The sequence below is a fragment of the Mus caroli genome, chromosome 11 (genome assembly GCF_900094665.2).
Source record: "Mus caroli chromosome 11, CAROLI_EIJ_v1.1, whole genome shotgun sequence".
Taxonomy (NCBI): Eukaryota; Metazoa; Chordata; class Mammalia; order Rodentia; family Muridae; genus Mus; species Mus caroli.
Genome location: NC_034580.1, coordinates 105,705,807 through 105,718,857, shown reverse-complemented (window position 1 = coordinate 105,718,857; position 13,051 = coordinate 105,705,807). Strand labels below are relative to the sequence as shown.

Sequence of the window (13,051 nt, the reverse complement as noted above, 5' to 3'; positions counted from 1 at the left end):
TGAAGTATAAAACTGTGAATGTTTTCAAATATGATGTTAATATCAAACTATTGAAAATTGATTAAGTCATCAAGAAATTAATAATGGTGGTAGAAGTTAAACATAAGACAGTTGATCCTGGTCATATCTGCAGAACCTTATGTCTACTCTTATGATAATCTACATTCTTTCCAATTGTCCAGGAAATAGTTTCAAAGACTAAGCACATTCCAGGCTATAAAGGATGTTCCAATGAATTTATTTAAAGCCACATAGATTATAATCTCTGATCATAATATGTAGCAAGATAGGAACTGAATGAGAGAGAGAGAGGAGACAGAGAGAGAGACAGAGAGAAGAGACAGTAGAAAGAGGAGGAAGAAGAGGCATGGCCTTCTAAAAGAGAAGGTGTTGAGAGAAGAGGATAGGGGGAGGGAGAGGAGAGGAGGGGAGGGGATGGGAGAGGAGAAAAGAGGGCAGGGGAGGGGAGGGGAGGAGGGGGAAGGAGGGGAGCGGAGAGGGAAGAGGAGAGGACAGGGAGGCAGAGACACAACTCTTTATGGGTAAGAAAGAAAACCATGACAGAAATTATGAACACAGCACATTTGATGTGATTCATGCAGCCATCTCTGGTAGCACTGTGAAAGCTAGGTAGTGGTTTCCGCAACCAAAGTTGCACATTCACTCTCATAGTTGCTGCTGCTGGCACGGGGACCTCCCCTCCTCTCAGAGGTGGACAGAGTTCTAAGCTAAAGAAAAGTGATCTTTAAAACTTCAGATGCTTCTGGATCAGAATAACGAAGGCAAAAGAAGGGTTGTGTGTTTGTGCCACACCCATTCTTCAGCCAACCAAGGGAAATACTTCCCTCAAGTGTCATGGGCTATAGAACACAGCCAGGGAAGATGTGCAGAGAACACACAGGGCTAACATCTGTCCTCTAGTGCCTGTTCTTCGGAACCCTAGGGATGATATTGCCAACACCCTTTCCATAGCATCACAATGTTAACATTCCAAAGGAGTCCAGAGCCTCAGAGTCAGGATCTAGGATGCCAGAGAAAGGATGGAGAGCAATCTCCACAAATCCTGGGGTTTTGTATAAAGGCAACGGCTAAGAAGGAAGGAAATAGCAAAACCCCTGTCAACACTGTTGAGTCTGGACACCATCTTGAGAATGTCCCATTTCAATAATTGGAAGAGCGCCCAAACGAGCCAGAGCTTGACGTCACAGGACAGCATCAGGTAATTGCTCATGTCTCTCTCTTTGGCTTTGTGTGAGCAAAGGATGGGGGTACCACAGATTTCCCGAGGCAGGCAGAAGGGTTAGGTCAGTCAGCCACCCAGTATTTTTAACACAGAGAGGACAAATCAAAATGACGCTTTTGTTTTGTAGATAGACATTTGTCTCTTTGTATTAATTTCCGTTAGTGCCTTTGTATTGAAAATTACTTTGTAAGTATAAGTAGTGATTGTGTTCAACAAAAGCTCCCTGCTTCACCTATTATCTTGACTCCATGGGTCAAAATGACAGTCCAGGTAAGGATCAGCCTTGTGAGAGAATCCAAAAATGAAATTAAAATGTACAGAAAACACTCGCACATTTTCCTGAGAAGATGAAATTCATGATAATTGCATTTTAGACAAGGTCTCTTTATGTAGTTTCATCTGGCCTAGAACTCACGATATAGAACACACAGGCCTAGAACTAAGAGAGATTCTCATGCCTCTGCCTCATAAACACTGGGATTCAAGGCATGTGCCATAATACCTGGTTCATTATTTCTTTATAAAGTCATTGCTCACTTCCTCTGGAGCCACCATCTACTCTAATGGAGAAGATTGGAAATTGTCAGTGGAGGTTTAACTATGATGCCCCTGTTACATCATAACTGATCACTTATATAAACTCAAACGTCATTGAGAAAATAGCTACTAAGTTCAAGGAATGAACCTTTCCCTCTCAGGAGCCCCTTTGCCCGTTCCTCTTTTCTAAACCCAGGCAGGGAAAACAACAACTAAAGGAAGTTTCCAGAGGATAGGGAAAGGGACTAGAAAGCGTTGCTTAGCAGGGAAGGAGGAAGAGCAATTCTGGGTAGGTACACCCAGTCGCCGAGAAAAGACTGCAAGCTCCCCACTCTACCAGGTGAAGAAGAAAGTGGAAATGCCCTGTCCCAAAGGTCCTTGGAGCCTTTGGTCTCCCTGGCTAAAGACTGCCATTGTCCCTAAGCATCTGACTAGTGTTTGCTGGGGTTGAGCTGACCCTGTTGTTCTTTGTAGAATACCATGCTGTCATCTGCTGCTGACACCCAAGGTCCCTGTGACCTCCACATTCGCTCAGACCCTTGCTCTCTATGCCCTCTTACTGCCTTGCCCTGGTCCCAAGGCTGTGCCAAGATTGCTGTCCTGGGCACATGGGTAACCTCTAACAGAGATAGAAGATCCAGACTATGAGGACCCCTTCTCAGCCATGGTGGACACAGTGGGGATGCTAGGAAGGATAAACACTTCCTCACACTGTCTAGGGGTTCTTGAGTTTTTAATGTATCATCAATCTCTGTCCCAAATTTGCTTAAGGGTGATGGAGGAAGTTCATACCCATTCTTCAATGACCAGTTGTACCCTCTCAGAGTCTCTCTGCTTCCTCCCTCCTCCCTCCTCTCTCTTCCCTCCTCTCTCCTCCCTCCTCCCTTGCTAATATTTTCCATTTCTTCTTCCTCTCTACTAGAAATTTTCACCAGTCATTTTCTCTGTTTGCTCTATACAGTAACATTTATCCTACAGGATCTAGCTGGACTCCTTGCATATTAAAAAAAATACTCTATAGATGTTTGGAAAACCATGTTCTTTCTCCATAGGGGCTTATTTCTGGAATGATATCTTGCTGTGGACTCAAAATTCCATCTTGAGATTTAGAACGTTAACTGTGATTCCCTCTTTTCATTTCCTACTTGAGCCATTCTAATTTGTTTCAATGTCTTTGGACATGCCATCACTTTTCATTGACTCAAAATAGGATAATTCATGCCAGGTGTAATAGAGCACCACTATAATCCACTTATAATCCCAGAACTTGGGAAGCTGGGGTAGATGTGATCATGGGTTCAAAGACAGGCAGGGCTACGAAAATAAAAGAGGGGAGTAGGGAAGGAAGGGAGAAAGGGTATGGAAAGGAGAAGAGAAGGAAAGGGAAATGCAGCAGAGAAATCAAGCCAAGATAAATAAAAACAAAATACCATAAAAATGTAGGAATCCTGTAAGAAACCACTAGCAGCCCAAGGCCCAAGGCCTGCTGAACTCAGGGAATAGGCATCAAATTCAGAAGAGACTATACAAAGAGGAATGATAACCTCCAGTTAAAGTCCTAAGGACCCCAAGCCTTCTTCTCAGGTTAAGATATAAACACTAGCTTTATTGCCTTTTTTAGCATCTTTTCAGATCCCCCCGGAGCAGCCCATTGGCCCAACTTAGCTGGATGCTAGAGACAAGTCAGTACTCATCTATGTATGGACAGTTGTCCCTGGGCGCCTGGTTCTACTTCTACAGAGTATGGCAACCAATGCAGAAGCCAAGCAACTGGTCAGAGGGCAGAGCATGAAGAACTGTGAAACTATCAGTCTTCATGAATAAGTTATCTATAGTGGGCTCCTCCATATGTAGCTCAAGGAATATTGCACAGAAAGGTGGTAAGAGCCAGAGATGACAGAGGACTTCTGAGAAGCCATGCCTTCCAGACACATCAGAGCCTTTGTAATCACTGGCCAATAGCAGCCATGCCTACCGGCATAAGATCTGTATAAGATCAAACCTACTCCCATCCAACATAGATGGGAGGGAGGCTCATGAGGTCCCGAGCCTTAGCTGAGAAGTTTTAGCAGCTGAAGGCTGCTAAGAGAGGGAGATCCGTTTTCCTCAGGGAACTGGTCTTTGTTGGGTTGGCTGTGCTCCCGTGGGTAGCCCAACACCCATGCACGAAAGGGCAGTAGGGATTGGACTCAGTGGACCATGAAGAGCAGTCATGAAGTTGGGAAATGAGTGTGGTAGGTCATCTGTGTTGAGTTGGAGGGGGAATAGGGGAGTTGATATGGACAAAACATATTGTAAACGCATGAAATCATCAAAGAATCGATTTGAAAACAGGAGGAAACACGTGGTGTAGCATTTGCATGCCACCTCTGCACACTCAGTCTTCCTGATACAACGGAAATTATTGTGATGCTGTGTTGTTGAGGAGATGAGGGCAAGGAAAATAAGTCCACACATGTGCAGGACCTATGCATTCTTCCATGTGCAGGACTTATGCATTCTTCCCTCTGAAGCCTTTCAATCCATAGCCGTTTGAACCTTGAACGATTGCAGAATTCTTGAACGTGGGGAGAATCACCTGGGGTTTAGATCATGTGTTAGAATCACCCTACAGATCTCAGCAAATAGCAGCTCCGTGTACTTAGCCACTACTGTGAAACGTAAGAGAAGCTGTACATTTGGTGTATGCATGAGTGCATTGCATATGTATGTGTCGTGGTGTATACATGTGTACAACTTTATTTCTGTGTCAACAGGCAAGGAGATGCATGCACACATATGTGCATGTGTAGGCCAGAAGCCAATGTCACATGTCTCTTCTTGTATTTTAATTCTCTACCTTATTTTATAAGGCAGCGTTTCTCACTGAACCCTGTATCAAATCTACTGAGGGTAGGTTGGCCAGTGAGCTCTGGGGATCCACTTGTCTCCAACTGTAGGATTGCAGGGATGATCCAAATTCAGACCCTCATGCCTCGTGGCAACTGCACCATCTCTGCGGCCCCAGGAAACAGTCTTAATTGCTCATTGCCTTACCCCACTGAACCATCAGGCAATCTTTCAGAAACTACTTCCTAATGCATTGTGTCATCAGTACCTACCTCTGTGTTGCCTAGACTAAGCAGCCCAATGATAGCAGGCCATCTCCTCCAAGAGGATATACGTCCTTCCCACTTCCCCAAGAACTCATGGTAACTCTGTTATTAGGAAGGTCACTTTGATGCCCACCACTTAGCAAGGCTTTCTGGTGGTAACTGTGGCTAGTCTCTGTCCCTCCTGGCAAATCTGTTCATGTCGGCGTTAATTTATCTTCATAAGATCCTTCATAAGATTCTGGTGGTAAACAACATTACCATCACCAGGTGACAGATAGGCCAGCTGAGGATAAAAAACAAACACTCAGGAGCCAAGGAGATGACAAAGGACTGTGACTATGCACTCGTTAAAGGTCTAAGACTGAAACAGAATTGTCTGAGTCAGGCATGGAGCTGGAGAAGGAAGAGAAACATGGGGAAAGATGGCCTTCAAAGCCATGACTGAGCGTAGCCACCTCAGATGGGTGTGTGGCTCTGTCCTGGTTCTAACAGTCTACACTGTATAAGAAAGGGCTCATTTTGGCTAATATACCCACCTATCCATGCCCACCCACCCTTAATTGTTTAATTTTACATTTTTAATTGAGTTTGAAAATTGAATGAGTACAACGTGTCAGAAGTTTCCAGTTTACAACCACTGCTGAGTACAGTAGAGAGACTCCCTCATCACTTCAACTCCCTCCACTCAGGACATCAGGGTTCCAAACCCTGAATGTATTTCCCATCAAACCAGCAGCCATGTTAGCAGACTCAATAATTAGAATACGATGGACAGAATAGGCTTGGTGCTTCCCAGCATGATTAAGTGGTGTGCTAAGTGCTTTACTTGAGTTATAGCGATTACTCTCCCCAAGTTCCCATTGTCCCTGCAGTTTGCATATCTATAATTATCCACACTTTACTGATGGCAACACGGGTTCAGAGACATGAAGTCACAAGCCTAAAGTTACAAAGCAGAGATCAATGATGCTAAGCACTGAAGATAGGCTTCTCTCTCACTCAAAAACTCAAGTGTATTATACCAATCACAGAGAACTGGGCCCTGCACAGTGCCAAGATTCTAGATGCACAAAACAGAAGCCCCTGCAACCATCCATTCTTCCAGATCAGATGCCTTGCCCTCTGTAAGCCTCAAATTTACTCATTCTGCTCTGTCACCTCCTAACCCACCATCCAAATATTATGCTTCCTGAAAGTACCACGAACCCTGTCAGAAGAGCAAACAGAAGTAGAGATAAGCAAGGCTGAGCACCGGACAGTGTGTCCTCAGAAGTGGGCAGGCTGGCAGGAGAGCAAACAGGCCGGTGACATTTCATACGAAGGCAGCTCTGCTGAATTATGCTACAGATGGCTTTGGGGCTATCACCTTTTGTGAGATACTTGGTTTATAAAGGAAAAATTCACTGTAATGAGTAAGTTATTTTAAAACTCTGAGCTACATGTCCTTGAAAACAAGGAGAGCAATGATTAAGTTGTGTCATCTACGGGCATCAGGCACTCTCTATCTGCCTTTTATTTCTTACCTTTTATTACTTATTATTTGGTGAGGGGAGGGAGAGAAGGGAAGGGGGAGGGGGATAAGGAGAGGAAGGGGATGGAGGGAGTCTCTTCTCTCCTTCCATTATATGGCCCCCAGGGATCAAGGTCAGGCCCTCAGACTCAGCAGCAAGCTCCTTTCCACACAAAGTCATCTTTCTGGCTCATTTTCTTCCCTTTGGAATCATCCTTCTTCTCTCTAGATACTCTGACCATCCCTTTCAGCACAGCTGACACTCTCCCTGTACCTGCATGTCCTTGAGCCTGGTTAACATGTCCTGGAGCCCAGCTACTTCAAAAGCAATAACAAGATCTGACCAGGCAAGCCGCAAGAAAGAGAAACCTACAATTGCACACTTGCATCCCTTACATCATTTGCTAAATGCATTGTCAATCCCTGAATCGCTCTCCATGCCCCAAACTAGGTGTCTCAAGCTCTGTGGCCTGTTGTTCTTCGAATATTTCTAGCATGGTTTTAAGAGTTACAGCAATAAATGACAAGACTTGGCATTCGAATGAAGTATTGCCAAAAGGTTTCGTTTCTCCATAGCACGAGCAATGGGATTCCCAACTTACGACCTCCTGGGTCTTCATCCCCAAGCTCCCTATGAAAACTCTCTTTAAGAGTTCTCCATTAGGATTGGCGAAGACCTTTTCCCAATCTGTTGATGGCTTTTTTTTTTTTTTTTTTTTTTGTCTTTTTGACAGCCTCCTTTGCCTTACAGAAGCTTTGTAATTTTATGAGGTCCCATTTGTCGATTCTTGATCTTACAGTACAAGCCATTGCTGTTCTGCTCAGGAATTTTCCCCCTGTGCCCATATCTTCGAGCCTCTTCCCCACTTTCTCCTCTATAAGTTTCAGTGTCCCTGGTTTTATGTGGAGTTCCTTGATCCACTTAGATTTGAGCTTTGTACAAGGAGATAAGAATGGATAGATTTGCCTTCTTTTACATGCTAACCTCCAGTTGTGCCAGCACCATTTGTTGAAAATGCTCTTTTTTCCACTGGATGGTTTTAGCTCTTTGTGAAAGATCAAGTGACCATAGGTGTGTGGGTTCATTTCTGGGTCTTCAATTCTATTCCATTAATCTACCTGCCTGTCACTATACCAATACCATTCAGTTTTATCACAATTGCTCTGTAGTACAGCTTGAGGTCAGGGCTGGTGATTCCCCCATAAGTTCTTTTATTGTTGAGAATAGTTTTCTCTATTCTGGTTTTTTGTTATTCCAGATGAATTTGGAAATTTCTCTTTCTAAATCTATGAAGAATTGAGTTGAAATTTTGATGGGGATTGCATAGAATAGGTAGATAGCGAGGGCTAATATCCAATATATACAAAGAACTCAAGAAGTTAGACTCCAGAGAAACAAATAACTCTATTAAAATGGGGTAGAGAGCTAAACAAAGAATCCTCAACTAAGGAAAACCGAAAGGCTGAGAAGCACCTTAAAAAAAAATTGTTCAACATCCTTAGTCATCAGGGAAATGCAAATCAAAACAACCCTGAGATTCCACCTCACACCAGTCAGAATGGCTAAAATCAAAATCTCAGGTGACAGCAGATGCTGGTGAGGTTATGGAGAAAGAGGAACACTCCTCCATTGCTGGTGGGACTGCAAGCTTGTACTACCACTCTGGAAATCAGTTTAGCATTTCCTCAGAAAATTGAACATAGTAATACCTGAGGACCCAGCTATACCACTCCTGGCATATACCCAGAAGATGCTCCAACATGTAATAAGGATACATGCTCCACTATGTTCATAGCAGCCTTATTTATAGTAGCCAGAAGCTGGAAAGAGCACAGATGTCCTTCAGCAGAGGAATGGATATAGAAAATGTGCTACATTTACACAATGGAGTACTATGCAGCTATTAAAAACAATGAATTTATGAAATTTGTAGGCAAATGGATGGATCTGGAGCATATCATCCTGAGTGAGGTAACCCAATCACAAAAGAACACACATGATATACACTCACTGATCAGTGGATATTAGCCCAGAAGCCCCAAAGCTCCAAATACTCAAGATACAATTCACAAACCACATGAAACTCAAGAATAAGGAAGACCATAGTGTGGATATTTTGATCCATCTTAAAAGCAGGGAACAAAACACCCATGGAAGGAGTTACAGAGACAAAGTGTGGACTAGAGACTGAAGAAATGACCATCCAGAGACTACTCACCTGGGGATCCATCCCAGAGACAATCACCAAACACAGACTCTGTTGTGGGTGCCAACAAGTGCTTGCTGGCAAGAGCCTGATATAGCTGTCTCCTGAGAGGCTCTGCTAGTTCCTGACAAATACAGAAGTATTTCTCACAGCCATCCATTGGACTGAGCACAGGGTCCCCAATGAAGGAGCTAGAGAAAGGACCTAAAGAGCTGAAGGGGGTTGCAGCCCCATAGGAGGAACAACAATACGAACTAGCCAGTACTCTCGGAGCTCCCAGGGACTAAATCACCAACCAAGGAGCACACATGGTGGACTCATAGCTCCAGCTGCATATGCAGCAGAGGATGGCCTAGTCAGACATCAATGGGAGGAGAGGCCCTTTATCCTATGAAGGCTCTATGCCCTACTGTAGGGGAATGCCAGAGATAGGAAGCAGGAGTGGGTGGGTTGGTGAACAGGGGGAGTGGGGAGGAGATAGGAGGAGGGTGTTTTTCAGAGGGGAAGCCAGGAAAGGGGATAAGATTAGAAATGTAAATAAAGAAAATATCCAATAAAACCACCACCAACAACAACAAAGAGTTCTCCATTAGCCAGTGACACCAACAACCCCACTACTCGTCTCTAAGCACTAGCAATGGAGTTGGGGAGGTAGCTCAGCAGGTCAAGTGCTTGCCTTGGAAGCATGAAGGATTGAGTTTGGTCACCAGAACAACGTTGCCGCCCCTCCCCTCTTCAAAGTGCAGAACCCAAATTGCGGGGCATAGTGACATTTGCCTGCAATCCCAACGTTGGAGAATTCAAAACAAGAGGATCCCTAGGACTCAGCAGTCAGCCAGTGTAGCTTAACTGGCAAGTTTCCAGCCAATGAGAGCCCGTGTCTCAAATGAAGTGGGTGGAGTTCCTGAGCATGGCATAGGGTGCCTACTTAGAGTCTTGTGCACCAGAACATATACATGGATATATACATATGAAAAGAAATCCACTCGCCTCTCTCAATCCCCTCAATCTGATGCATCAGCGCGTCTTATCAGTCCTGCCTCCAGAACCGTCATCCATCCTCCTTTCTCCATCTCCTGTGACACTGGTCCTGTGCGCTCTTCCGCATCCTCCCCACCTCTTCCCTCTCTCCCTATTTCATCTTTTCCCTCTTCAGTCTGTTCCTCAAAGGTCAGCCAGATTAACTTTCATAAAATGCAAATTCCATCATGGCGCTTTCCCTCGGTTCCCATCGCTTTCAGACTACGATCTGAAATCATAGTTATTACCCATGAGGCCTTGTGCCGGGCTCGGGCTTTTCTTTAGCCTCATCACGTGCTGCTTCCCATCTCAGCCGCTCTGACCACAGCGGTTTCTCTCAGGCCCTCAGATTCTCTTCAACTCTGCTTCAAAAACTTTATTCTCCTGTGCACACATTGTGAAGCCCAGTTTCCATCTGGGTGGCTGCCATGGGCTCCAGGGTTTCTGCTCTAAATTCTATTGTCAAAGGGCCTTTTACAACCGTCTAATTTCAGCTTCTTCTCCCTCGGCATCTCCTCTATTTCTTTCTGGCACCTTCCATAAACTACAGTTACCTTCCTGATTTCTTTACTGGCTTGATCCTGCTGGACCTCTAGCAACTAGCATAGATCCCGGGGCGGGATGGAGGGTTGGGTGGACGGCAGAAGAGATACCAAAAATTCAATAAATATTGCTGCATAAAGGCAATGAATAATATGTTTCCCCTTCAATAAAGCATATATGGGAGGGGGAGAAATACCAGTACTTTTATGTGCAATGTACAAGCAAGCACCACAGCAACTTATATTAATAATATCTTTTTTAAAACTTGTTAAGATTGCCGCAGATATTTTCTGATTACATTGAGGGGGTGGTAATAACCATTTTTAATTTCGGAGAGAAGAAATCTGGCCACATCCTGTTAATTACTAGATTGTGGGGCCTTTTAAAAATTATTACTTTTCATCAGTATTTATGAGAATAGTTTTTAGGTGTCAGTAGCTGTTCTCCGGGAGCGTCCCAACTACTCAGCAGCCGAGGATGACTCCATTCCTCTTGACAAGGTCTGGCTTAATTGAGTCCTGTGGGCTCAGATAGATTTGCATATTTGCCTAATAAGGTAAATTGCCAAAGCCTCTGCAGCTTTGTAAACAAGAATCATCACAAGGTGTGTGAGGAACACTTTCAGAAGAGGTCCCTGGAGAAGTACATAATCACTTATTTATCGAGTATAGATTTTCTTAATGTGCCAAAATATGCCTCAGGCTTGTCAGTTCAAGTGTCACAGCTTGCTAGAAATGTTGAGGAATCCAGCCAGTGGACACAGAGCAGATGTTTTCCTAAGCTTAACAATTTTGTTTTCCTTTGGAAAAAAAAAAAACAAAAACCTCCCTAGCTTCCCACCACAGTGTATACAGGGATTGCTTAAGTTGGGTCTTTGGAGAGAAACAAGAGACACATCAGAAGGGAATGTAGGCTTTGGAAACCACAATGTCAGAAACCAAGTTCAAACCCATAAAAGAAAAATGATACAACTTTTTACATCTGGCTGCTGAAGGAAATGTCCAGTTGTCTGTCCAGTATCAGTGTGGATAGTTTAGAGACAAATGAGGACAGGAGGGGCCATCCAGGAGTCTGTTATGTTTGAATCCTAGTGTCCACATTTAGGATGGTGGTGGTCAAACTTCATTTCTGAGTTTGGGCAGAAAAACAAATAATTAAAGCCAGTAGATAACATTACCACTCAGTATTACTGCAGATGGAATAACCTTATAATACCGAAGAGAGAAGTTTTGAGCCTTGGCCCAATTATGGAACACCCTAAAAATTGATTGACTAATCCTAGGCTAGCCTGACCCCACCACAGAACACCCTTAAACAATCCCAAGACAGCCTGATTCAATCCCAGGACACCTTTAGCCAGGGCTAAAATACTCTGACTCAATCCCAAGGCACCCTTAACCAATCCCAGACGCAATCTTCTCAGATAGAAATGCATTCCTTTGATTTTCTGGTCATGACTGTGGATTTAGGGTGGATCAAAAAACACAATGCAAGCCAGGCCTGGTGGTGCAGGCCTGTAATCTCAGCCGCTTGGGGGACTGAAAGAAGATGATTCCAAGTTCAATTGCCTTGCTAAGCTACCAAGACCCTGTACCAAAATGAAAATAAGGATTAAAAAGGCTGGTTGGGGTTGGAAATGTGGCTCAGTTAATAGAATGATTGCCTAACACACACACACACACTCACACAAACACATGCACACACATGCACACACACAAACACACAAACCCCTGGGTTTAGATCCTAACACTACATACAAGGATATAGTGGCACATATATATAATCCTAGCACTCAGAAGGCAAACCTGGAAGTTCAAGGCTATCCTCAGCTACATAGTAAGGATGAGGCCAGCTGAGGCTACATGAGACCCTATGTCAAAATGGCGGGGGGGGGGGTGTTGGAAGGAGAGTATAGCTCAGTGGTTGAGAATTTGCTTAGTATACTCCAAATACTAAATGTAGTAATGTAGTTCTCTCTGTCCCTCTCTGTCTCTCTCTCTGTCTCTCTCTCTCTCTCTCTCTCACACACACACACACACACACACACACACACACACACACTTCAACTCTCCCTCCCTTCTAGTTAATATTTGGAATCACTGATTTGTTTCTCTCTACCTTCCCATGTGCTCCCACCTGCCCATGAAATAGAGTTTGTCCACCTCACACCAGTCACAGCGCTCTATGACAGAGAAATACCTGTGCTCACAGTAGGCAGAACCCAGGGCCTCATGGAACCTATCATCCCATAAAAGAGAAAAAAAGACCTGTGACCTGCCTGAACATTAAAGTGTGGCTGGCTTGTTACAAAAGGGAATTTACTCACAAGTGGTGACCAGGGGAAAGATGGGTCTGCACCTGGAGGTGGGAATGGGAGGTGTCATGCATGGATAGGATACAAAGGAAGTGACCCTAGATATTCCCAGGAGAATGAGGACAGGAATTCGAGTGGGCATGAGGAAGGAAACCGCTGTATTCTGGACAGAGGGAGAAACTTGGGCCAAGTCACCAAGTCTCTGGAGCCTGAAACATCACTGAGGAGGGAGTAACAGAGAGGGTGGAGGCTTGAACAGACTTGGGTCAGGAAGGACAGGAAAACCTATGCTGAGTAAGATGGTGGGTGCTTGAGAGTCACTGAAGACCCGTGTTGGGAGATCCTAAAAGGTGCACAAACAATTTAACGGGGAGGAAAATATCCATGGCTAATATCTTCAGTCCACAAAGAAGGAGAAGAAGAAGGAGAAGATGAAGGAGGAGAAGAAGAAGGAGAAGAAGGAGAAGAAGGAGAAGAAGGAGAAGAAGGAGAAGAAGAAGAAGAAGGAGAAGAAGGAGAAGAAGAAGAAGAAGAAGAAGAAGAAGAAGAAGAAGAAGAAGAAGAAGAAGAAGAAGAAGAAGA

The 13,051-nt window shown here is 44.2% G+C and overlaps 1 protein-coding gene across 1 annotated transcript in view; it reads left to right on the top strand.

Moving 5' to 3' along the window:
* The first annotated feature begins 1,011 nt into the window (after positions 1 to 1,011).
* The window catches only part of LOC110305676, a 40,111-nt gene continuing 28,071 nt past the window's right edge, over positions 1,012 to 13,051 (top strand). The window contains exon 1 of the mRNA XM_021177741.1: positions 1,012 to 1,219. Within this exon, the coding sequence (XP_021033400.1) occupies positions 1,152 to 1,219 (68 nt within the window). The 5' untranslated portion in view covers positions 1,012 to 1,151. The remainder of the gene's footprint in view (positions 1,220 to 13,051) is intronic.